The 24902-nt window shown below is 61.0% G+C and overlaps 8 protein-coding genes across 8 annotated transcripts; 2 read left to right on the forward strand and 6 right to left on the reverse strand.

The window, feature by feature from the left end:
- Positions 1-3553: 3553 nt before the first annotated feature.
- Positions 3554-5593, reverse strand: VTJ83DRAFT_2740 (uncharacterized protein; the record flags this gene model as incomplete). The annotated part of the gene is made up of 2 exons (XM_071009044.1): positions 3554-5272; positions 5366-5593. 2 exons carry the CDS (start codon positions 5591-5593, stop codon positions 3554-3556), a joined length of 1947 nt encoding a protein of 648 aa, XP_070869280.1.
- A 2495-nt stretch (positions 5594-8088) lies between these two features.
- On the reverse strand, positions 8089-8739 carry VTJ83DRAFT_2741 (uncharacterized protein; the record flags this gene model as incomplete). Its single annotated transcript, XM_071009045.1, has 1 exon — positions 8089-8739. The coding sequence occupies one exon, from the start codon at positions 8737-8739 to the stop codon at positions 8089-8091; it is 651 nt and encodes a 216-aa protein (XP_070869281.1).
- Positions 8740-9329: 590 nt separating this feature from the next.
- On the reverse strand, positions 9330-10273 carry VTJ83DRAFT_2742 (uncharacterized protein; the record flags this gene model as incomplete). Its single annotated transcript, XM_071009046.1, has 4 exons — positions 9330-9494; positions 9573-9919; positions 10006-10099; positions 10151-10273. The coding sequence occupies 4 exons, from the start codon at positions 10271-10273 to the stop codon at positions 9330-9332; spliced, it is 729 nt and encodes a 242-aa protein (XP_070869282.1).
- A 2013-nt stretch (positions 10274-12286) lies between these two features.
- On the forward strand, positions 12287-14074 carry VTJ83DRAFT_2743 (uncharacterized protein; the record flags this gene model as incomplete). The annotated part of the gene is made up of 1 exon (XM_071009047.1): positions 12287-14074. One exon carries the CDS (start codon positions 12287-12289, stop codon positions 14072-14074), a length of 1788 nt encoding a protein of 595 aa, XP_070869283.1.
- Positions 14075-16311: 2237 nt separating this feature from the next.
- VTJ83DRAFT_2744 (uncharacterized protein) lies at positions 16312-17363 on the reverse strand (the record flags this gene model as incomplete). Its single annotated transcript, XM_071009048.1, has 2 exons — positions 16312-17124; positions 17214-17363. 2 exons carry the CDS (start codon positions 17361-17363, stop codon positions 16312-16314), a joined length of 963 nt encoding a protein of 320 aa, XP_070869284.1.
- A 959-nt stretch (positions 17364-18322) lies between these two features.
- VTJ83DRAFT_2745 (uncharacterized protein) lies at positions 18323-20145 on the reverse strand (the record flags this gene model as incomplete). Its single annotated transcript, XM_071009049.1, has 2 exons — positions 18323-19132; positions 19216-20145. The coding sequence occupies 2 exons, from the start codon at positions 20143-20145 to the stop codon at positions 18323-18325; spliced, it is 1740 nt and encodes a 579-aa protein (XP_070869285.1).
- Positions 20146-21767: 1622 nt separating this feature from the next.
- Positions 21768-22403, reverse strand: VTJ83DRAFT_2746 (uncharacterized protein; the record flags this gene model as incomplete). Its single annotated transcript, XM_071009050.1, has 1 exon — positions 21768-22403. The coding sequence occupies one exon, from the start codon at positions 22401-22403 to the stop codon at positions 21768-21770; it is 636 nt and encodes a 211-aa protein (XP_070869286.1).
- Positions 22404-23604: 1201 nt separating this feature from the next.
- VTJ83DRAFT_2747 (uncharacterized protein) lies at positions 23605-24453 on the forward strand (the record flags this gene model as incomplete). Its single annotated transcript, XM_071009051.1, has 1 exon — positions 23605-24453. One exon carries the CDS (start codon positions 23605-23607, stop codon positions 24451-24453), a length of 849 nt encoding a protein of 282 aa, XP_070869287.1.
- Between the last annotated feature and the right edge of the window lie 449 nt (positions 24454-24902).

Consider the following 24902-nt stretch of genomic DNA (forward strand, 5'->3'; position numbering starts at 1 on the left):
ACTGTGTAGGTACCCAAGGCACCTCAACATGGGACGGATCGACGCCAAGAGCGCTGTCCCCCCTCGACGCTTTCCGCCAAAAAGCTGTCTGAACCAAGATCGTCAAAAAAAAAGTGGCATCTTTGACCCACTGTTCCTGTCATCCCGTCACCACCTTACCTATCGAGGATCCTGTCAAGCAACCGCACCGCACGACGAGGTAGGTACACGATACAAAACGGCGAAAGGTCAAATTGGACCTTTGCCGAGTTTTGATGGTGTGATGCACCAGCTACGATGGATGTCGTCTGCCACGGCTATCCGATGGCTGCTGAGCTGCTGAGCCTTTTCTCGTCCCCAGCCTGCTTACTGTGTGGGAAAGCTTCGGACTGGGCCATGGTACAGTAAAGCAGCAACATCTTACTGACTTCCCCTTGGCCAACCTCCATGGTCCGGTCTGAGAAGTATGCATGCGGTGTCGGACGGACCAGCGAATCCCATCGAATGCATTCCCTTCTTGTCTAACTTGGGTTTTGCTGCGCTGCTCTTCGCTTGATCTCACCTCTTGATCCTCTTGATGGGGTCTCTCTGGATCACGGAGAACTTATCGGCAGCCAAGCAAGCAGCCTTGTTGTCAAGTTGCGATTCGAGCCCCCGGGGATGGTGGGGCATGGAGGGGACAACGGTAAACCCATCTCAACAAGCGAAAACTCGACGATTCAACCATTTCCACCTGGCCCCCCCTGACGGGAGATCATCTCGGTGGAGCCCCCGGTGCTAACCGCGGGGAACGCTACGCTTGACAGCAGAGCCCTCAGCAGGGTCGTGGCGAGGGAGGCCATCGGGGCCGCGGCGTCCGTCTTCAAAATTCCCGTCCCAGCGATCCCCTTTCGCGCATGAACGACGGGCCGCTGGAAATCCTCCCAGGCTTGTTTTTTGTCCCGTTTTTGCACGCACGCCCGTTGTTGAGGCGTCGAGCTGGTCGCCCTTCGAGGTGTCAGAATCCCCAATTGTTGAGAGCCCCACCCCTTACCCCGGACACCCGCGGGCCCCGGTCTCTCCGATCGAGCGAGGGCCGGTTTGCTGTGCAAGGGGGGGCTAGCTCGGCCCCGCAACTCCCCAACATTGTCCGCTGGATGCTTTTCAGCCAGGACGCTCTGCCTTCCACAGCGATCGGATGGGCGGACGAACGGCTGGCGCACGACTGCCGAGCCGCGGCGACATCAAGGCCATCCATGGCCGAGCACCTTTACGGATGGTTCCGGCTCTATGGCAGCTTGACGGGCTGTTGGCGGGGAACCAGAGCAGCGTCCCCCGTAGGTTCCCGGCCTGTTGTGTACTGCGTATCTGCGCAGAGCGAACTGGTTTGGTGAGGCCGCTGGGCATCGCTCGATAGTAAGTACTGTGTATAGTATTATAGGAGGTTCGGCGTAGACGACACTACACGGTACAGGATTCAGGATTCGACGGCCGGCTTGGAACCTGCAACAGTGCTCGTTTGCACGGGGTTTCATATCAACTGGAAGGGTCCGTGGCGACCCACTCTCCGATACAGAAACGATGCCGGGAGCGCCCAGTGAGGAACAACGTCTTGGATGCGTTGGCAATCAAGTTCCCGGAAGGCGGTGTGGAGTTTGACTCGCGCCGTTTGACATCCTCAAAGGGTCAACCCGTTTGTCTTGGATATCCAACGGGTCATGCAAGCCCCTCCGTTAACGGTGGGCAGAGAGGACATCCATGCATGCTGTTCATCTCCCTTTGTTGCTCCTGGGCAAGAAGCCCATGATATCCCCAAAAATACAACATTTCCCGCCGTGTCCACATCCGAGGTCGCGCTGCCATGGAGCATACCAAGAAGTCCCAAAACCCCAACGTTGATGGGACCGGTGGGTGAATGGTAACCCATGGATGTCATCTCCGGGCCGAGGCCGTCTGGGCTGAGAAGCTGGCGCGCCTGGTGACATCATCCCCCCCCCCTGTTATCGATAACCTTAACGCCCCCGACCCGACCCGATGCGAACCCCATGCGCTCGGACGCCGCTCAACACCTATTCTAGGAAGGCCTACAACCTTCCCAAAGACGTAACAGTGCCCTGAAAGGCCCGCTATCATCGAGGACATGGCTGCATAATACTACCGCACCAGGGTCTGACGGAACTTCGCAAGGATTACATGGAAGCCAAGTCTGTCTATACCCTTGGTGGACTGTGTAGTTACTTGACAGGGTTCTACACGATGTACAGGGCATCGGCATCGAGTCTATATGTACTGTGTAGATGATAGCTATGCGACGCTTCCTGCTTGATCCGGCACAACAACGACGCACGGCATCTTATGTCCCTGATCCGGGCAACAAGATTCTCTCAGCCCTGGACCGTTCGCCATGAACACTTCCTCTTCCGATCTCGTGATCAAGACGATGGATGGAACCTGAACACTGCACCCAGCCGGGGCGTCCAACGCCTTCCAACGGCGCCGCCACGCATGCGTGCGCATCGGGCGCACAGAACGGACGTGGCAGAGATATCCATCCATCCATCCATCCATCCATCCATGCACAAAACACAACCTTCCCGTCGTCTCCCAATCGAAGCAAAGAAAAAGAAACGGGGTATCACTCACGGCCCGTGCTCGACCATCTCGCCAGACACCCAAACACAATACAAAAAAAAAAAAAAAAAGACAAAAAGGAAAGGCGGAACGGGAACCCAAAGATCAAGAAAAGGAACAATAAGGGAAAAAGAAAAGTAGAATAAATGACTGTAATGGAGTAGCGTATAAAGAGGTATCCATCCAACCCCCCCCCCCCCCCCTCCCCCCCCTCCCTCCCTTCTCCGCCATGCCATGCTTGCCCAAAACCACCTGACCGCCAGCCCTCCTCCCCTCGGGGCCATCCCTATTGTTGACAGGAAAAACGCAGAAAGAGCGCCAAAGGTATTCCGCATCCAACCAACCCGATCGACCTGACTCCACCGCCCCTTTATCATCTTCGCTCGTCACGTTCTCCCGTCAGGAGTCGGGGGGTCGGCGCGTCCATCAGGCCAAGGGAATTTGCTTCCTCCCTGCCAACCAATGTCAGTCAAACGACGACCGAGAACCTCTCCGGATATATTCCTCCCTTTCCCGTTCATCCTCCAAGAGCACAACTATCCTCCTTCCTTCTCTTGTTGCTCTCTGTGCTGTGTGCAGCTACATTCTGTGGTAGTGGTGGTGTCGGTGGTGGTGCTCAGTGTGTATCATGATGTGATAACCATCCAAACTTCTTCTTCTCCGCCTCTTCCCTCCCCCCCTTGCTCCAGCTTCTGTCTCTGTGTGTGTGTGACTATGTTCTGTCTCTCTCGTTCTAGTAAAAAAAAATCATGGACACCGATCCACCCGGCAGGTAATGCAATCGCTAATACCCAGCCTCCCGAGACAAAAACATTGGATATATCGAAACAAAGAAAAAGAAAAAAAAAAGAAGGGGAAAACCGCAAATGCGGTCACTAATAAATCGATAATCAATAACCCCCCGTCAAACAACAGCTCACCAACCCATCATCAGCCCACCATAGGTAGAGAGGGGCCCGTCGAATCAATACGTCTCCCCCAAATCCCCCGTGATGACGGCGGCCGGCGGCTTGGGTCTCGTGGTCGCGCTAGTCCTCCGGAGTCCCAAGCCGCCGGAACCTGTCGACGACACGCTCCCGCTGCTCAGCCTCCTGGCGCCGCTCCCGGGGAGAGGGATTCCTGAGTGGTTGCCGCCGGGCAGAGGAATGCCGCTCATGACGGCTTCCATCTCCATCCTCGTGTAGGTCCCCCGCCGGCTTGGCGTGCGGGCGCGGAACTCGCCCACCTCGTCCTCGGCCTCGGCCGCTTCCGCCTCGGCCGCCGTGGCGTAGGTCGGGTAGCCGCCCGAGATGCTGTTGTTGTGGGCGTGCGTGCTGAGGCTGCTGCGCGGCCGGCTGATGCCGAGCGGGGTGCGGGTGCCCGAGAGGCTGGCGCGGCTCATGGGTCGCGCGGGGATGCCGGTGTGGTGCGTCGCGTGGGAGTCGGCGCGCGACGCGGGACGCGCGTACGTCGGGCCCGAGGTGACGCTCGCGCGGGAGCTGGGACGGGAGTAGTCGTGGTCAGAGGGGTGGCTCGTGGGGCCGGCGTTGATCGTCGGGGCCGAGGTAGGGTTGCGGTTGGGAAGCGGGCCCAAGGAGAGGCGGGACACGCCGGACGTGCTCAGGCGGGGGACGTGTTTGGTCCCTGCCGCCGACGACGAGGACTTGATGCTGCTTCGCGAGTCGGACGGGGCGTGCCGCGGCTGGGACGGCGTCGTCATGTCGGAGCTGGTGACGCTGGAGGCGTTGGAGCCGGTGGAGCGCTTCCGGCTGCGGATGGTGACGTGGGACGGGGCGAAGGGGCGGGGGGAAGATCGCGGCGGGGGGCTTGCGGGCGCGCCCGTGGCCGGGAGCTTGGCGCGCGCCGACTGGACGCGGGCCTCGAGACGAGCCATCTGGGCCGTGAGGTGGCGGATCTGGGTGAGCGAGTTGGACGTGGGCACGCGTTTGGAGGCGGTGCGGCTGGGTTGCGTGGCCGTCGGTCGGTGCGTCGTCGAGCGGGAGGCGCTGGAAGATACCGAGGCGGTGCGGGTCAGGCGCGACCCGGTGGTGGTGGTGGTAGACGGCGTGAAGGAGCGCTGCTTGGGCGTGATGCTGGTGTCGGCCGAGGGCAGCCGGCCCTTGCGGCCGGGCATGGGCGTCTTGAGCCCGCCGATCCTGGGCAGCGAGATGGAGGCGTCAGACATGGGCGGCGACGGAGGATCCTGGAGCTCCGAGGTGGCATCTTCGGCCGAGAGCGCCTTGAGGTCGGGCGGCGTCATGATCATGGGCGAGCTGGCGGTCGAGTGCGGCGAGTTGCAGAAGGACGGCGAGCCGGGGATCGACGACGCGTCGGTCGACAGGCTCGAGATGTGCGTCTCTTGCTTCTTGAGCTTGTCCTGCAGAATTTCGGCTTCGATCTTGAGGTCGGCCAGCTCTTCGCGAAGGCGCTGCGACTCGACGCGGAGCTGCTCGCGTTCCTGCTCGCCGATCTTGATCTCCTCCTCCAGCATGACGGACCGTTCGATCGCCACGTTGTACTTGGACTCGAGGTCCTCGAGCGACGAGGTCGTGTGCCGCGCCTGTCGCTCGAAATCATCGTTGGCCACCTCGATGTCGCGCAGCTTGAGCTGGAGGGTCCGGTTGGCCTCGCGCAGGTTCGTGATCTCCTTCTCGAGGGCGTTCTGCGCCGAGTTGGCCTCGGCCTTGGACTCCTTGTATTTGCGCTGCGCAAAAAAAGAAAAGAAAAAAAAAACCCCCTGGTGTCAGCGTCATCGTCATGCGAGGGCGGCTGGGCGGCAGCGCTGGCGGCGGCGTACCTTCCACTCTTCAACCTCGTAGCTCAGCTCCTCGGCTTTTTGCCGCAGCGCCCGCTCCCGCTTGTCGGCAGCGTCCAGGTCCTTCTCGAGCTCGGCCTCCAGCTCCTTGCTCGAGGTCTGGAACTCTGCCAGCTCGGCCTCGAGCGTCTCGTACTGCGACTTGTACCATGCCAGCGCATCCTCGAGGCTGGCGCCGGCTCGCGGCGGCGACGATGGCGGTTCCGACATGGCGTTATGCAGCGGCGGGTTGCGCTGCGGGGTGGGGCATGGGTGACGGACAAAAGGAAAATGCAAAGGAGCGTCGGGGTTCTGCAGGAAAGATAAAAGAAAAACAAAAAAAAAACTAAAAAATGATTATTGTCGACGGTCGCTCAAGGCCGGTGGTGTGGTTGTGTGGTCGGCGTGCGCTCGCTCAACGTTGGTCGGCCTTTGGGGGTGGCGGTCGTCAGGCGCAGCGAAGCACCCGATCGGGCGGATTCGCTGACTGACTATGGAACGCACAGTGGCGGTGTGTGCGGGAGAGTGGGTGCGATCGAGGAAGACGGGCGCCGTGGGACGATGGCGGCGCCGTCGTCGGTGGGCCGTGTGTGCGGTTTCGAGGCGCGCCTAGCGGCCTCTTTACTTACCTGTTTTTTCTCGTTCCTTCCTGAGGACCGCGCGAGCGTTGCTGTCGTCGTCGCAGTCGTTGGTCGGGTAGCGGGCGGCGGCGGCGGTGGTGGTGGTGGTGTTGTTGTAGAATGTCGGATTGTCGGATTGTCGATGTCAGAAGAAGGAAGATCCCCATCCAGCGGGAGGGATGTTTGGCTTGGCACTGCTGCGTCGCCCGCCCGTCCCGCCTCCTGATTTGTTGCATGCGCCAGCCGACAGAGCCATTGGCGCCCTGGCAACCGTGCACACCCGGCGAAAAGTGGGGCAGCCCTCTGGGCTCGTACTGTGTTGTGCATCGGCTGACCTGCGCTGGCCTGGCCTGCGCTGGCCTGCGCTCGCCTGCGCCGGCCTGCGCCGCGTGGAACCCTGTGTTCGACCAAACGCACACAAAAAAGAAACGGCCAAACCACCGCTGGCTCGCGGCCTTCTTGTCCACCCTTCCACGTGTTCTCCTTTTCTGCATGCCGCATGCCCGCATGTCGCAGGTCGCATGCAACAGCCCTGAATGATCGGCCAACTTGCTGCTCTCTATGTTTATAGACCCGACCTTGTTATGTTCTCGAACCCCAGGAGAGGGGACACGGCATGCCGGGAACGGGGAACTCCCAAACCCCCCCCCCCCCTTCTCCCCCTTACACTGTGTACTGTGTACCGCGTAGGTAGGTCCTATCAATAGCGTACCCTCGTACGTACAGTGGCTAGCGCAGCAGTGCAGTAGTGTAGCATGAACCTCGCCCACTTCAATCATCCTTGTCATGCCGCTCCTCGCTGCTGCATCCGATTCGGCCCCCGACCGTCCTCCCCGTTGGCCCAGCTTGGCCGGCTCTGAAACGCCGTGGAGCTGCTACACGCTGCTTGTTCCGCTTCATGCGCCTGGGAGGAAGGGGGAGGAGGAGCGATGACGTTGCTCGCGCTGGACATGACTCTTGTATGTGTTGTCATCTTCCGGAGAATCCGAACGACCATCCACCATCCCTTGAGTCTCATGATGTCGTGCATTACACTAGATGGGGCTGCAGCCCGACAACACCCCTCCCCTCCCCCCCGTTTTGGCTCCGGTTCGCCAGCGCGCTGCACCCACGGCATTCACGCGACTCGGAGTGGGGAGACGAGGGAAACCTAAATGCAACCCCCGCATTCGAAAGCTTGGGGAATGTCAGGCAAGGCAGATACAGCAGGTATCTAGAGACTGATTAGTATCTTCCCCGCCGCTGGTAGGGATGGCTTCGTCCCATATCGACACGAGACGGTGCGCCGTTTGCAGATGGCGATGGCCGTGGGTTCCTGTATCCAGAGGGCCCGAGTCTTGGGGCGTGTTACGCACGCCGTAAAAGATCATCATCGTTCATCTCATGGCCGCAATTTCTTTGCCACGTCACCGGGGCTGCTCAACCGCTACCCACGGCCCACGGCTAACCGTTCGCCACCAACCTTCACGGTGCTGCGTACGGTCGTTTCCAGGTGCATTCAGAACGAGGGATGGGATTCATGGCTACGTTGACCCCTGAGGCCGTGGCAAATTAGGTCGAACAACCTTGTGGCTGGCCTATCGTGTGGGGATGGACCCATACAGCAGGCTGCTTGTATAGCCCTGGGTTGCTTGGAACATTCTACTACGATATGTGCCCATCTGCTCCTGGTGTGCGCCGCGAGAAGGCTGCCATGGCGTCCCCTGGGTATGGTTTCCATTGGCTGCCAACCTGATTGTCGTGTACGGGTGCCTGTAGTGTGCCAGGCAACTAGATAAAAAAAATGCAGAGGCCTAGAGTGTTACGGACTATGGCAGACCCAGGGGGGGCTGGCGACATGGCGCGAGAACGCAGTTGGGTTGGTTCACCTAGAGCGAGGTGAGAAAAATACCGACGACCTATCTGGTCTCTCGTTTTTCGTTTCTTCTCTCTCTTTCTCTTTTTTTTTTTTTTTTTTTTTATTTTTTGTTCTTTTTTTTCGGTGGTTGTTGGGTTTTCTTCAGAATCGTGGTACCAGGGTCTATTCTCTATAGTGAACATCCACGAGAGGATGAGCCTCCCAACCATGCCTTCGCCTGCCGCCAGCAATCACCCTCATCCGGCCCTTCATATCTTGTACTTTTCCCCAGCGCTCCTCGCAAACTCCATCCCCGCCGCCCAGTGGAACAGCTTGGCCGACACCACGTGCCTCTCCTTCTTGCTATATTCAACCAGCCGGTGGTACAGCTCCGACAGCGGGATCACCACCCGCTCGATGTTCTCCCCGTCCTCCAGCCTCTGCTCCGGCAGCTGCCCCTCGTTCTCCCCTTCCCTCAGGTTCGCCTCCACCATGACCAGCTTCATGTTGGCGCTGCTCAGCCCCGGGTCCGCCGCCAGCACGGGCGTCACGCTCACCACGCGGCACTCGTAGCCCGTCTCCTCCCGAAACTCCCGGACGGCCGCCTGCTCCGGCGTCTCCCCCTCGTCGACCAGCCCGGCGGGCCACTCGACCGTGTAGGCGTCGAGGGGAGGGCGGTACTGGATGACCACGAGGGTTGCCGGCGGGCGAGCGGGGTGCAGCAGGATGTTGCCCATGGCCACGGCGTCGATGCCGGCCGACTTGGCGCGGGTCTTGCGCGAGGCGACCTCCCAGGTGCGCGGCGTGCCGGTTTGGTCAATGTACGAGATCTTGCGGAGGGTCACCCATCTGGAGTCGGCAGGCGAGAGGTCCGTGATGGACGTTATGACGGGTTCTTGGGTTTTGGGCTTGGGCGTCATCTTGCCGAGGCGCGATGCGCTGTGGGTGAGGGGTCGGGAGGCGATTGGGGTTGACGGGGTGTTGGTGAACAAGTTGTCGTGTGAGATGGGGAAAAAGATGCGTTGCGATGTAAGTCCCAGGGGTCTTGCTAGGGGGCTGGATTGGCGATGAAGCGAGCCTCGCAGCAGCATAACCAAGTGAGGGTTGGCGTTGGCGCGGGATGATGAAGATGAGCGAACGGAACGAAAGCGGGGCGACACGGCAGACGGAGCAAGTTCGGCATTTGGCCCCACGGCTCCGGGACGCTTAACGGTAATAGTTACCAGCTGGAGCCGAGAGCCCACTCCCCCCCAACACTCCGGCATCCGACATGCAGGTACCAAAAGTCGTCATCCCTTGGACGGACGGAGAAACATCGGGTTCCTTTTGATCAATGACATCCAACAATCTTGTTTTGAACTCAGATGCGGTATAATAAGCTACAAAGCTACCATACCAACCGTCCACCCCCCAACCTCTCCCCGCCGTACCGAGCACCCGCAGCGTCGTTCCACCAAGAAGCAAAGCCAAAGCATCCAACCAGGGAACGAGCTTGCCCTCGCCTTGTTCTTTAGAAGAAGCTCCCGTCAATGACCCGCGGGCCCGGGATCGTGTACTGGCTGAACCCGTTGCCCCAAATGTCCACGAGGATGCCCGGGTCCGACGCGCTGTAGGCGCCAGGGATGCGCACGCCAGACGGCAGCTGGCCGCCGTTGCTGCCCTTGATCCGGACTTGCTGTTCCAAGGCCGTCAGCATCCGCGCCGCACGTATACACACCAAGCCATCATCAGCACTAAAGAAAGATCAACGTACGAAGCAGCTCATGTAAAACTGGGCCCCGCCCTGCGAGAACGCCGTGTGCAGCGCGATCGCCTCGGCCCGGACCAGGTAGTCGCCCGAGGGGATCTTGCTCGGGATGCGGAACGACCGCTTGCCGCAGTTCCTGTTGAGCATGTCGGTGCCCCAGGTCTTGGAGCCGGCGTCGTAGCCGAACTCGTCCACCTTGAACCAGGACGCCGAGGCGCCGTCGGCGCGCGTCGCGTCGTCCACCTTGGCCATGTACACGATGACGGGCCCAAAGTGGTTGCCGCCGATGGCGTCGGTGGCGCACGACCGGTCGTTGGGCTGGGCGTGCATCTCGACGGTGAAGTCGGCGCCCGCTACAGCAAGGGGGAAGCAGAGTTAGCCTTGCAAAGCTCGGGAGAGAAGTGAAAAGAAAAAAGAAAAGATGGGAAAGCCATAGTACCGTTTACTTCGCAGATCCCGGACACGCCCCGGGAGCCGCCCACGTTGCAGGCCATGTCGCTGCTGCTGACGCTCGTGACCGGAGAGTTGTTGGGCTGCGGCGGTCAGCATGGCGTTTTTCGATTCAGAGCCGTGATGCAACCCACCGGCATCCGAACGCAAGACGTTCCAAAGTCGGTCCCTCCGCTGGCAGCAAACTGGAAGATGGCATGCGCCGCGGTCTGGGTCGCGAGACCCGCGGCGAAGAGGACGGTGCTGATGGTCTTCATGATGCTGGAGCTCGTGATGAGAAGTTCGATACCTGAGGACTGTGCTTGGATGGCTCTGCTGGAGGAGATGATGTCCCAACTCTCACGGAGAGAACTGCCTTGGTCTTATACCCGATGCGAGGGCGCTGGTCCCAAGGCTCCGCCTCTCTTCGACTATCCATCCGGAATGTCGCTGCCGTCTGCCCCGATCTGGCTCACAACTCCAATCGTTCTGTGCATCGAACTACACCGTCTCTGTGAGTTCCTTGCCTCCGTCCACGGCCTGCTCATGCGGAGTAATACCGAGTGCGGTATTAGACGATCAGGCACGGCGGCCCGTTGTCGCAAGTCCGCCCCCGCGTTCTCCAGCGGCTTTCTTGAATCATAGTGGCGGTGGTGATAGTAGGCATAAGCACCCAACGCGACGGAGCAGCTAACAACGGCATTAGGTGCAGGTGCTGCATTGCTGTGTACCTGAAGCGCGGGACGGGACGGGACGGCATCGGACGGACCCCGGGCTCCGGGTCCTGTTTAAGTGAACCACGGCTTGGCTCTGCCTTCTCGCCCAGACCGTTCTGCGACATGCGGCTCGGAGACCGTGCGCCGGGGTTCCACAAACTGCCACTTTTGGCCGGTGACGGCGAGATGAGAGGGATCTTGGTTCGGCTCCTGCTCCGGTCTTGGAGCGGGACGTTGATGAAGAACGGATCTCGGTTGTCGGCGCGGTCGGTGGCTTGGCCGTGGGATCAGGTGCAGGGGCGGCATGGTATTAGTTCGGTCTCGAGAGTTTCTGACGAGGTCTCAGAGACGTGGAGAGATCTTGACACCATAAACCAGAACATTCACATTCATTCATCTGGATTGATTTGGCGAGCAATTCTGCTCTCATTCGCCGCCGGTCTCGATGGGCCTCGTTGAGGTATTACGTATTACTTCCAGAACAAGGCACGCACCCTATGTCGGAATGCCAACTGAGCAGATCAAAGACTCATGAACTTGAAATTCTGTAGGAAGCATCAGCGTCGTTTTTCATGCCTTCATTGGGATCTTTACCAGTAGCTTGCCAACACGATAACCGAATCAAAAAAAAAAAAAAAAATGCCAGACAGCGTTTAACAACACTGGATAAGCACTTCGAAAGAGCACCTCACCCCGACACATACTAGGTCACCGTCGGTTACTATTGCAGACCACTACTGGTTACATTCATATTGTCGGCACACTATAACGACCATCTATGAAAATTAGGTCCGATATGCGACAAACAACCCATACCATGTTTACACGATGCGAATCGTAATCTGCGACGGTCTTCTCGGAACGCATCCGTGCCCTCCTCACCTTGCCGAGCACCACTATGACGACGTAACTGTAGGGTCACGCTTATGAGCGCACGGGATGTGGAACCGGGATCAACTCCCATTTGACAGGACGTGTACCTTCCGTAAAGCCGGCCGCCATACAACTCCTCAGCGATGGTGGTCGGTCTACCATATCGCAGAGGGTAGTCCACATATACAATGAGCGCGTATGACTGGGATACGTTGATGGTGGAAAGACATGATGTCTGCAAGTGATACACCACTTTCCATGTTGGTTTTGACTCCTCACATCGCCAGCAAGGAACTGCTTCGATGTTTCCAAGAACGCCAAGGTAGCCAACATCTCACAGGCCATGGTCAAGAGGGATCAGTGCCAGATTGATTACGTTTCGTGACCACGGGCATGCGTGACCAAGGTGCCTGGAAACTGAGGAGGTTGGAATCTTTGCTAAACCAGACAGCCAACTCATTCATGGAGTATTCTCGACGATGGGATTGGTCAGACCCTACCTCGACTTCATTGTTTTTTGGTATTTACAGGCCTAAAAGGGGAAGGGGGAGGGTGTAAGTGCGAGGGTGCCAGGAAGAGAACCCTAACCCTAGCATCATCCCCGCGCCCTGGGTTTTCGTTTCGGTCCCCCCCTGGCCCCAGCATTGACACAACGTAAGGTTCTCACCATAAGCAGCACCCGGCAGGACGTATGAACGTTACATGTTGGCGACCATGCCCGCGACGGAGCTCAGCGAGGCCCAGCTGGCCGAGCAGATCGAGTCGCTCGTCGCAACATGGCAGCAGTGCATCCGGGAGCTCCAGCGGCTCCAGGAGGCTGCCGACGCCGCCAACCGGCCCGTTCGCGGGCTCGGCGCCCTGCTGAAAGTCCAGCAGCGCGCCCTTGACAAGGTCCTCTCCAAGCAGAGCGCCGACCTGGCCTCCATCTCGCCGGCCCAGTACTTTGGCATCAAGTCGTGCTGCTGGGACGACCGCTGGGCGGTGGTCAAACGCTGCCGCGGCCTGGTCGCCGTCAACAAGGAGTTCCCCCGCAGCCCGCGCGTCGCCGTCGGCCCGGACGACGGATGGCTGGCCTACAAGGACCAGCCCTTCCAGGAGCGGCCCGTCGCCATCGACGCCGTCGTCGACAGCGGCGCGACGTGGATCAAGTTCATCTCGGTCTCGCCCAGGACGCTCGAGTACCAGGTTGTGGCCGAGGGGTGGGAGAGCGAGCCGGAGAGCGACGCGGGGCACGGCGCCGAGGATGCCGACGCCGACGAGGGGCTGCGGCATACCGAGTTCGCCGACACCGTGTCCAAGATCATCCTCGCCGCCCGCTGGAACCACTGCCCGCGCGTGCACCTCATCCTCCCTTCGCTCCGCGAGGGCCGGTCCGAGCTCGTCGACCGCCTCCTCCGCTTCGTGCGGCACCGCATGGGCGGGCCCGACGTCGTGGTCGACGTCACCTGCGCCGACGGGGCCTTCCTCGCCGCCCCGCCGCCTCCCCTCCCGGACGCCATCGCCGCCCTCGTCGGCGGCCGCGACCCGCTCGTCGGCGAGGACTGCGGCCGGCTCACCGACGCCCTCAACCTCGACCCGAGCGCCCTCGTCGCGCTCGTCACCGACCTGCACCACGGCCCCGTGCCCCGCCAGCCCGAGTGCCAGCAGGCCATCATCCGCCGGTCCCTGCTCGACCACGAGTCCGACAGCAACGAGCTCGTCGCGCGGCAGGACATCCTGCCGCAGGTGCTCTACCCGGCGCTGCGCGGACGCAGGCTGGTGTGCACCCGCGCCGCGGCCAGGTACTTTGGCCGGCTCGTCGGCGCGATCGGGACGCGCTCCGAGGAGGCGCGGGCGGGGTTCGTGCTGCCCGGCGGGGGCGAAACGTCCGATGCGCCGCCGGCCGATCCGGCGGCGCTGCGGCGCGGGCTGGCCGAGTGGTCGGCCCTGCCGGTGCCGGAGGACCTCCGGCTGCCGGTCGAGGTGGTGCCCGACGTGGACGCGAGCGAGGTGGAAGCGGCGGTGGCGGCCGGCGCGCTGCCGCCCATGGCCGCCGGGGTGGCGCGCGACCTGTCGCCGCTGAACCGCTCCGTCTACTGCCACGGGTGGCTGCGCCGGATGACCACCGTGACGGGCCATCGCGGCATCGAGCGGCAGGTGCTCCTGGCCGTGGCGCGGCACTGGGATCGCAACGACCCGCGCAACGACCTGCCGCCGGACGTTTGGCACCGGCACCTCGGCGGGTATCTGATCCACCGCGACAAGCCGCGCGACTGGAGGGACATGATGCCGGGCGGCGAGGTGCCCGGGGAGGTGGCCCGTTGGGCGCTGCCGTGGACGACCTGGGGCAGAGGGATCAGCACGTACGGCCTGCCTGACACCAAAACGTGGGAGGGCGTGGGGCACAGCGAGAAGACGGAGTACGGGAGGCGGATGGCGCGGCGAGAAGGACGGGCGGCGGCGGAGGCGGAGGAGGAGCAGGAGGATCCAGAGCAGGACGAGCAATCATGAGGCCGGGCGGCTGAGGAAGAGAGTTAAAAATAGACAAGCCTGTCTGGGTATATTGATGGACGCTTTTGGTATGGGAAGACAAAAGGATTAAACATCGTATCCGTCTGTTAATACACCCTTCCTCCGAACCGAAATCCAAACCGCACTCTTCCCATCGTACTCTCTCTTCCTCCTTCTTCACCGCCCCCCCTCCCCCCTCAATCTACCGCTCGAACCCATCCTCCCTTCCTGGTGGTCACTCCCATCTCCTCCCCGTACCGCTCGCTCAGTTGAGAACAGGCGGCTGGGCGCTGATCGTGGTCGTCACGCCGCCCTCCTTCTTCTCACCCTCGGCCTTCTTCTCCTCCTGGGTCGGCTCCGGGGCGACCGCCGTCACGGTAGCGGGCTCCGTCTCGGGAGCGGGCAGGACCGGGGGAGCCTCCGTGGTCGCCGTCTTGGTCTCCGTCTCGGCCGCGGGGGCGGCGGCGGCCGTCTTGTCTCCCTCGGCCGCGGCCTTGGCGGCCTCGTCGAGCGCCCGGTCCTCGGCCTCCTTCACGGCCGGGCGGCGCAGGCAGCCGAGGATCGTCTTGATCACCGAGCCGATGGTCTTGAGCGGGTTGGCCTTCTTCTTCTCCTCCTCGGCGGGCTTGTCCTCGGCGGGCTTGTTGTCCTCGGGGGCAGCAGCGGTGGCGGTGGGTTCTTGTTGCTGCTGCTGCTGCTGCTGCTGCTGCTCAGCAGGCTGGGCTTGGGCGGCGTCCGTCTTGGGGGCGGTCTCGGCGGCCGACATCTTGATGGCGTTTTTTTGAAGGTGAGGAAAAAGAGTGTTCGGGAGGGCGAATGTAGACGGCTCAAAACCTCAAGGAGAATGAGGATGGACCCGGATGATGGCGAGCGAGGCGGAGAGAGCGAACGATCGGCGGGCCTCGGAAGAAACAACAAAACGAATGGTTCTTGAGAAGAAGAGCAAGAGAAAGGACAGTGGCCGACCTGGAATGACGGCGGCTTTATTTTCCTTGGTTCCTGATGGCCCCTGGCTCCGCCGGGGGACATGACGGACCCAGATCCGGCCCAAGGAGGTGGTGGCGCCCGGGTCCGATTCGGGTCTCGATGCCATCTCGTTTGGACGCCAAGCCCTGACTATCGCCATGTCAATAAAGCCAAGGCGAAATGGTCGGTGCGGGCCGGTCGTGCAGACCCCGGGAACCCCGGCGCCGGAATCAACAAACCGGGCAAGGCTTGGCGCGAGGGCAGGACGGATGGGGACTAGCTCAGCGCCGCGGCTCAGGGGCAAGATCTAGACGCCGTCTTGGGGTGGACGACGGTCAACCACCGTGGCGGAGCCAGCTCGATCTGGTCCCGCGATGATCTCGGCGAAATTCCCAGAAATCACTACGGTTTCCGCAGCCCAGGGGGCGCGCTTGTGGCTTTGGTGTACGTATACATACTGTGCACACTAACCATGACGAACTATGTGGTGTACAGCGCCGGTCGAGGGTTGTGCGTTCTGGCCGGAATCCAAACTGGAAGATGTGATTGAGTTCGGGTCCGAGAACGTCATGGCGTGCAGCGCCCGGCCTGAAAGCCTCGTGCGCTAAGCAATGAACATCGAATGCATCCCGGGTGACCGGAGGGGTCATGGCGAGGTGGGAAGCGCGCACTTGTCTGGATGGCGTAATGTAGTGCGCTGCCTACCTGGCGTGCTTTACTACTATAGTACATACTTCCAACTTGATGATCCCTTTTCGCTTTCCATGCCTTTACGGGGTAGCTAGCTCGTTAACTATCACATTCTCTTCCTGAAGCACGACGGTATGTAGAGGACCCGAGTTGGCTCCGTGAAAAACGTCTCGGACACGTCCTCTGTGACAAGCACCGGCTCAGCCGGGCAAGGAGCATGGGCCCTTCAGCTGCATATAGTACATCACCAGGGCTCATTCGTCCCAAGAGGATCCGAAGAATGAAGCAGAGCGTTTCGCTGCCAGGAATAGAAAGGGGAAGAGAAGGATTTCCCCATGTCTTTATGGTATCTATGTACATAACGGCCTCTAAGGTTACCCAGTTTCCTCCTGCTGAAAACTCGGGGCCGTGGACCAGTCAGAGGATGACAGGGCGAGGAAGCCGTTCCTGATGGAGTATAGTAGAAGGCCAGGGCGAGGCTAATTCCGTGCATATTGTCCCACCAACGTTAGGTAGTCACCGGCTCGTCACGCTAGGATTGCAACATGACTCACCCAACCTTCAACGTCCATGTGGATTCTCTATTCTTCTGCTGGGTATCCTAGCTTCTTCAACACCTCAACAGGGTCATTCCCGATCCACCTCTTCAGCTTCTCCTCGTCATGGACCGCCACCATGCCCAACATGCCCAGCGTGTTGGCATCGGCGCCTTCCCACCCCGGCGCCCGCCGCGGTATCACCACCATCCAGCGCTCGGTCAGGACGAGGTTGTGCGGCAGCGCCTCCTGCTGCTCCCGACGCCGCCCCTCCCTCCCGGCCGCCCAGCCCACATCCCGCTCGGCCCTCGCGAGCAGGGCGCGGTACGCCTTGACCAGCTCGTCCACCGACGGAAGCCCCGAGGCGAACCGCTCCCTCGCGAACCGGAACGGCGGCCGCGTGTCCTCCTCGTCGGGCCACAGCGGGAAGGCTTCTATTTCTTCTTCTTCTCCGTCGTCTCCATCCACCGGCAGGATCTGCAGATGCTTGTGCACGCGGCTGCAGCCGCTGTCCAACCCGCAGTTGAAGAAGAGCAGGTACCTGCGCCGATGCCGAGAGGACGGCGGCGACGACGTGCGCGCGAGGGAGCCCAGGACCTGGGTCGCGGCAGCAAAGTCCTCGGCGTCAAGCGGCTCGTGCTGGCGCCGCCAGCCGTCTTCGGTGAGGATCAGGAAGTGAGGCCGCGTCAGAGGGAACTTGTTGGCCGCCAGCAGGTGGGTGGGCCCGCAGCCGGGAGGGCCGAGGGCGGCCACCTCGTAGCCATTGACGTCGATGTCGCTTCCGGGACGGCAGTTGGGAGGTGCCGCCGAGGCGGCCGAGGGTTTGGTGGTGAGGCTTGACAGGATGCGGAATTCAAACTGGAGGGGGGTATGAGAATCCAATGTTCCCGGGACGTGTACAGTAGCACGGGGCAGCGTTGTGGGAAGTTTGAGAGGGATGTGCTTACTGGAAACCCCTGATAGGTACGCCGGACGATGCGGTAGTCCTTGGTATAGACGACGAGGCCGCTGTTGATGAGCTCGTCGAAGCGAGCGAGCAGGCGGTCCTCGCTCAGGTCATCGAGGGTGGAATTCCCTCGGTCTGGAGCGGCTCCCATCTGGCGTATGTACTGTGTAGCGTATGTACACGACTAGGCGAGATTGTACCTTGGCTTAGGCTGTTGGCACTTGAGAGGCTTCGTACATTAGGTCATGTCAGGCCGTCAGCATTTCCGGACTTGGCACCGAATGGATGCATTTGTACCACCCTTGAGGGTGTCTTCCTCCGAAATGGAGAGGCGCAGCTCGGATCTACAAAAAAACCGTTCAGGATACAAGTTCGTTGGGGGGCCCATGCAACACTCCGCCAAGTACATCTTGTATTTTTTCTGTTCAAGCCCTGAACCCTGTCTTTCGTTGGCTACAATACATACCCAAGGTACGCTAACAGCGACCGCCGTTGAGGATTGTGCCAAGTGACATGACTTAACGAGCATGAACAAACCAACCACCATCGCCAGCCGGCTGGATCTTGCATCCGAATACCAACAGCGAGGCCGACGCTGCCATCTCGTTTCATGCATGCCTTTTTGCACAATCCAGCTTCCCCTGACAGCCGCAGGGGCGCCTATCCACAAACATAAACGTCAGATGAACCAAACCCCCATCCCTCCCCCTTCCCCCCACTCCACGACCCTTGTTTAGGTATCATCAACGTTCAGTCCAGATCATTCCTATGCCCCCCACCGTCCAGAACGTAATGAACGGCGGATGATCCCACCCCGGTCCCTGATATGGTAGTATCCACGATGCCTCCATAAACCAGCTTATGCACCAATCTACACTATTTGTATGCACCGCCTTGACACGAGAAGAGAATCAACAAACCACCGATGGATTTCTCCAAGAAACGATAAAAAAAAAAACATAAACATAAGGTCAGGAAGGCCAGGCGCTCAGCTCCGTCCAGGTGTCATGAATCGCATCCCACCAGTCAACACTCCCGCTTCCCCCCACCTCGGCGTTGTATGTGCAGACGGTCCAGCAGAAGCGATCCTTGCAAGAGGCCGTAGCCAACCTACCAGTCCGAAAGCCGACTCCCCAACGCCCCACGAGGCGGCGGTTCCGGCGCCAGACTGACTGCATAAGGCGGCCTCGACACCCTGTCACCTCCAGCACCGCTTCCGCCAGCGCCAGCGCCACCACCACCACCACCGCCGCCGCCGCCGCCGCCGCCGCCGCCAGATGCTCCGTTGGTCATGTACCCTGCTGGACCGCGATACGATGGCGGCGGCGGCGGCATGCTCCTGTCCTGCGGCGCGAGAATCATCGGCGGCAGTCGCGTCGTCGTGGGCGTCGTTGGGCTCGTGCTCGACGTTGGCGGTGGCGGGTGCTGAGCGGAAGGTGGGGGTGGTCCAGGCGGAGGAAGGAGTCCGTTCGGAGGACGAGGAGGAGGAGGAGGAGGAGGAGGGTGCGTGCCCGCTGCGCCTGCGGTGAAAAATGGTGGTGGCGGTGGCATCGTGGGCCTGTCGTGTAGCCCTCGGGGTGGGGTTAGTGGTGGCTGGCCGGGAGTGAGAACCCCGGTGCCCGCTGGAGGGACGGTTCCGGAGGCGCGGTCTGCGTGCCTGTGGTGATGCTCGTGTCGAGGTGATGGCAGTGGCGGCGGCGGTGGTTGCGGTGTTGGGGTAAAAGCGTTGCCAAACTCGGAGCCCACGGGCAAGTTGGGAGGAGGGAGGCTCATCGGTCCGCCGGCCGCCGCCGCCGCCGCCGCCGCCTCCGTCTGGGCTTGAGCTTCCTGCGTCCTTTGCGAGATGCGCACGTCCCTGCGTGCGCGGTTGGTGTAGGACCGGGCGTTGCTTTGGATGGCGCGTAGGCCGGCGCCCATGCACTGGAGAAGGTCAGCAAATCATATCCACCGCACGGCAGAAAGATCCCGTCGGCACGAGACGCGACAGAGCAAGGGATGCTCACCAGGGTCTCCACGACATCCCACTTCATCCCCAGCCGATCCGCCAGGCCCGACCAAATCTCCCTGCGCATGTTCATGTACTCGTTCGCCACCCTCTCCAGCCTTCTCCCGCCATAGTCGTGGATCCCCCGTCGCTCAACCAGCCGTTCGTAGCGCTTGCGGCACGCGTTGGCCGTCTTGCCCGGAAAGTGCGTGCGCTGCAGGTCCGCCCAGTTGAGCCCCCGCGCTCGGGCTGCCACCAACGTCCTGTCGTCTTCGGCGCTCCAGGTGCCGTGGTTGTAGATGGAGTAGGGGTACTCGGCGAGCGCTGCGACGGGGCCTTCCTGCTCGTCCCCGACGAGGTCGTTGGCGGGGCTGGGCTGGTCGTCGCGTTGCCAGCCTGCTAGCTGTTGGTTCGGCTGTTGCTGCTGCTGCTGCTGTTGATGATGATGCTGCTGATGTTGGTGATGATGGTGGCCGTGATGCCGTGACTCGGCTGTCTCGGTCTGAGCGTGATAGACCGGCGGGGCTGGCCGTTGCGTTGATGATGCTGGCGATTGTGGTGCAAGTGAGGGTGGTGGTGGTGGTGCTGCTGCTGCTGGTGGTGATGGGGGCCGTGGGGGCGGAGGCGGGACCCCGGGGTGTGGCGCAGGCGCCAACGGGGCGTATCGGGTGGAAGACAACCCAAACTCGGCCAGCGTGGGTGACATGGACGTTGGCGAGCTCGCCGGTGGGTGGGCTGCGAGCAGACGGTAGGGTCCGGATCGGGTCCGGTCCTCGTTGTCAGGCTGCTGCTGCTGCTGTTGATGCTGCTGCTGCGGCGGCGGCGGCGGCAGCGGCGGCGGCGGCGGCAGCATTCCTCCCGGAGGTAGCGGTCCCGCGGCCCCGGTGGCCCGGCCGAACACGGTGCCTCGACTTGACGGTCGTCGTGTTGGTGCCCGCGTCCTGGTCATGGTCGGACTGCTTCGACCCGGCCACGTCGGCGGGCTCGTTCCGAAGCGGCGGTGCAGGCCGCTTCCTCGGGCCCGGAGGCTCGCTCTCGGGAGCGGATCACGGTGCCCAATGCCGTCGTCGGCCGACCACGCCGCTGGGTCGCGCCGAGATGCGTCTTGTAAAGGGAAGCAGCCCGGACGGTGCTCTCCTAGGGCGCGAACGGAAGGCAGAGAACTCGACACAGGTGCGCCGTTGCCTCCCTCCAAGCTGAGGTAATTCTCCCTCTCCCTGCCCAGATCGCCCGAACGCACAAACCAACAGGCAACCAGCCGCTCTCCTCTTCTCCCCCCGGAAGAAACAGATCGCTGTGGAACCGCCGACCGCGAATCAGAGCGGGTCCGGCGGTCGCTCCAGCGATGCCGCTGCTGCAGAGGGCGTGGGTCTAGGGGGTGGTCGCAGGTTATGCGGCCTGCGGGCCTTCGACCGTAGAGAGCCCTGACTTCCACCGGTTTTCGCTGCCCCGCAGGCCTGGTACGTCGTCAGCGGCGCTCCGTATGGTGGGCAGCAGCGAGGGTGCGTACGTGTATGTATGTACGCACGCTCTACGGGGGATTGGGCAAAGGGGGGGGGGGGGGTTGTTCTCTCGAGTCTTACCTCGAGCCGCAACCCTCGACTCCACGGTGGTTGATCCAGCCTGGGTAGTAGACGGCGTTTCAGAATGCGAGACCCAGCAGGCCGAGTTCCACTCGTGCGTATCCCGACCGAGTGTAGCCGTGGCACCTTGGGGTCCCTTAGGGACCAGGTCCCGCTGAGCCCGGCTCCGTCCTCGCGGCAGCAGCAGGAAAAGCTGGAGCGCGCAGCCGGCCCGGCCGCCTAGCAGGCAGACCACAACAGCCCAGGTCGGTCCTCACCCGATGCAGCAGCAGCACGACCGGGCTGGCCCATCTCCCAGAAAACCACGCCTGTAACCCTCTCCGCCAGGCGGCATCCTCTAGTTCTGCAGGACATGTCCGGTTGCATGCCAAGCAAGTCGCTTGGCCAGTAGCATCGGTTCGGGACATTGCTGAGGGAACCCCCAGGCCTGCTGCAGCTGCAGGGTTTCACTGGGTCCCCGTCGAGCCCGCAGTTCGAGAATGGTGTTTATTGACGGCGTGGAGCCCAGAGCCCAGGCATGACCTCCACTGAGAGCGCTCTCGTTGTTGGTGTGGGCTGTCCAAGTGAGCCGTTGTGGCCTGTTTATTTTCCGCCCGGTAATAGGGTGCTGGGAAACTATCCGACGCACACAACGCCAGGGGGGAACCGGTGCGGCCGACCAGCCGAATCCGACCAGAAGAGTCCAGGATTCGAGTCTAAGAATAGCACAGCAACGGGATGTCGTGCATCTGATCGAGCGGTGCGTGGTCAGGGCTGAGGATGTGCTGTGTTTGTGGGCGAGGACGGGGGGGGGGGGGGGGGGGGGGGGGGGATGAGGTTGCAGCTGGGTGTGAGCTCTCAATAGTTAGGTAGCGCCGCTCTTTCTTGTGTGTGTTTACCACCTCCCGTTCTGTCAGCTCCCGCTTTCTTCGTACCTTTGGCACTCGTCGTACGTACATGCTGCGTACTGTGGTAGTCCGTAGAAATCTCTCTGGTTATCTCCCTAACGCTAGTCACCGCGCGCGAGACTCTCCCCCGGCCGCTTCTCCCTGGGCGCTCTCGCCTCGATCTCCACCGCCATCTCCACTCTCACCATGTCTCTCCACCCCCTGGCCGCGACCATCCTCAGCTGGCACACGAGCTCCGCAGCCGTCAAACCCCTTATGTTGACCCTGGCCGCTGTTGAATCCAGCCGGGGGACGCCGCCGTATTCGTTTCCATCATCGCCGTCCACCCCTTCCCATCTTTTGCCCTCATCCCCTCCGAGCCCCGTCCAGACAAACCACCTTTCAATCTCGTAGTTGATCGGCATGTCAAACGCGTAAGGCGTGTGCCTCAGGGCCGCGCGGACACGCGCGAGGCACGCCTCGTCAATCGAGCGCAAGAACCCCAGCGGCGACGGCGGCGAGAACCCCCACCAACTTTCCCTGCTGCTGCCGCCAAACCCCGTGTCGTTGGCAAGGTTGACGGCATCGGCGGCGAACGTGACAGGGGGGAACCGCTGACTGTAGTACTGCTTTGCCGGGCTAGTCGGTTCCCTTGCCGTCATGGCCGTTGCTGACGTGGTCGCCCAGTGGACCGTGTAGTGCAGGTTGATGAGGAGAGGAATGGTTGCGTGGAGTGACGAGTCGAACATGTTGAGCATTTCGGGTTGCAACCATGCCACCGGGGTTTTCGGCGTCGAAGCGGCGGTATTATGGGGTCGACTAGCTAACTCAACACAGGAAACTTGGTTTTTGAGTTTGGACCATCTTCGATGCTGAGGGCGACATTAAGACCGCCATAGGGGCTCGGTACAAGTGACATCCGAACGATAAAACCCCTTTTCGATGGATCAACAGGTCAACGTCCCTTTGGCCTTGATGACCGTAAGATCCCTCCCCCCAGGAAATCTCAACAAAGCGGCCTGCGCTAGGGAGAACAGACGATACCAAGAGAAAGCCCTCTCCTTTTCTCACAATGCAATGGTTTGATTTTGAAACCGGTCTTGAACAGGCGCAAAGCACATTCTTGAGCGTGTCGGTAATTCATGGATTGACAAAGCCGTTACCTGCGAATGCATGTTAGAGGACGGATGTGTGTACAAAGAAACAAATGGACGGCCTGGCCAGGCTAGGTAGGTAACTACCTACTTAGCCCATAGATCTCCCGTCTCTATGCCTTTGGCCAAGGACGAAACGGAATAGGCTATGTTTCTACGCCAAGGTCCATGGGGTAACTAGTTTATGTCGAACAGACAACGATTGACCTTGACCTTGGCTCTCCGTGCAAACACCATTTCCTTGCTTGGAGCAATCCAATAGTTAACTATGATGACCCTAACCCTGCTGACCCTGACCCCCATCACGCAGCCAATCATTTCAGTTGACATGGTTAACCCTAACCCTTTCTGGCCGCATTCTCGAATCTTCGGGTTGGTTCCGGTTGATTGGCGCTCTCTCGTCTTCACACAACTCCAGTCAATTCCAGTCGCTTCACCAATCTTCAAGATGCTGAACAACCGTTTCTAGGTGCTTCACGACTCCATGAGAAGCTTTGTAACGACTCTTGATTGCATGTTGAAGATGATGCCTGTAGCTTCCATCCAAGACATCCTTTGTGCATATAAGTCGTATGGTTTTGCGGTCCCTTGAGCCCATCTCTCCTGTTCCAACAAGCAACACCAACACAAAGCCTCAAGACCTCAATCCCCAAGGTACTCAGAGCTTCAGCTCCCAAGCCCCAGCTTAACAGCATCTCAGCCAACACGCTCACTGCGAGCCACCCAAACCACCACCACCACCACCACCACCACCACCACCATCAACTGCCAACTACTCCAACCGCTCCAACCAACCCCCGCCAAGATGATGTCCTTCTTCCCTGGCTCTTTCTGCGCTCCCGCCCAGGAGCTCAGCTACGCTCCTCTCTTCCGTCTCCTCGAGGACTTTGACAGCTACTCGCGCGAGGCCCAGGCCCAGCCTCGGGCCCAGACCGCATGCCCTGCCGCTTCCTGCGCAGCTCCCACCAACAACCGCCGGAAGCGCACCCGCCAGCCTCGTCCTCAGCCCACCTTCCGGCCCAGCTTCGACGTCCGCGAGACCGAGACCGCCTACGAGCTGTATGGCGAGCTCCCGGGTCTGGCCCCCGAAAACGTGACCATTGAGTTCACCGAGCCGCAAACCATGGTCATCTCGGGCCGCGTCGAGCGCCACTACCCCTCGGCGGTTCCTGCCCTGCCGGCCAACGAGGCCGACGAGGCCAACGAGGCCAACGAGGCCGCCGCCGCCGGCAGCGACTCGGCATCCAGCGTCGGCAGCGACGACGAGTTCACATCCGTCGAGAAGCCCCGTCGCAGCTCGTACCAGGCCACCGTCGAGGACGACCCGGAGGAGCCCGCCGAGCCCACCCCGGCTACCTCGCCGGCCGCGTCGCCCAAGGTGGCGCCCGCCGACGTCGCCATGACCTCGCCGGAGCCGGAGCCGGAGCCGGAGCCCCAGGCCCGCGAGGTGGCGCCCGCCAAGGCGGAGCGGCCCGCGGCTCCCGAGGCCCGCGTCCTGCTCAGCGAGCGCGCCGTGGGGGAGTTCTCGAGGGCTTTCACCTTCCCGGCGAGGGTCGACTACGACGGCGTGACGGCCAGCCTGAACAACGGCATCCTCCGCGTGGAGGTGCCCAAGGCGAGGCCCATGGTGAGGAGGATCGAGATCGGCTTTTAGATTCGGGAAACGGGGAGGGGATTTGGGAACAGGGTTAGACGCATGGATCGGAATGTGTTTTATCGTTTGTCGGATGGGTTCATGAGGATCAATCATGGGTTTTTGGGACGGTTTGTTTCTTTTGTGGGCAATACGGGTGAGTAATCAATGGGCTTGTATCTTATAGAGTTGAATCTGATGGTTTTGTTTTGAGATCAATCGAGTGGACCGGAACTTGCCTCGGAAGTCTCCATGATGCCATGACAATGTTTATCTGAAGAGGCGACCCAGAGGAGAAGAGGTGAAAGGTCGAACTCACTCTGCTGATCGATCCTCGGCAGGTTGGATTGGAGGCGTAATGATTCTGTAGTGTGAATGAACCGTCATTTTTTCCCAGGCGTCTCGTCACCTCTGGAATCGGGATAGCCATGACATGGTATATATACCATGATGAACACAAGTCTAGCAGA

The sequence above is a fragment of the Remersonia thermophila genome, chromosome 2 (genome assembly GCF_042764415.1).
Source record: "Remersonia thermophila strain ATCC 22073 chromosome 2, whole genome shotgun sequence".
Taxonomy (NCBI): domain Eukaryota; kingdom Fungi; phylum Ascomycota; class Sordariomycetes; order Sordariales; family Chaetomiaceae; genus Remersonia; species Remersonia thermophila.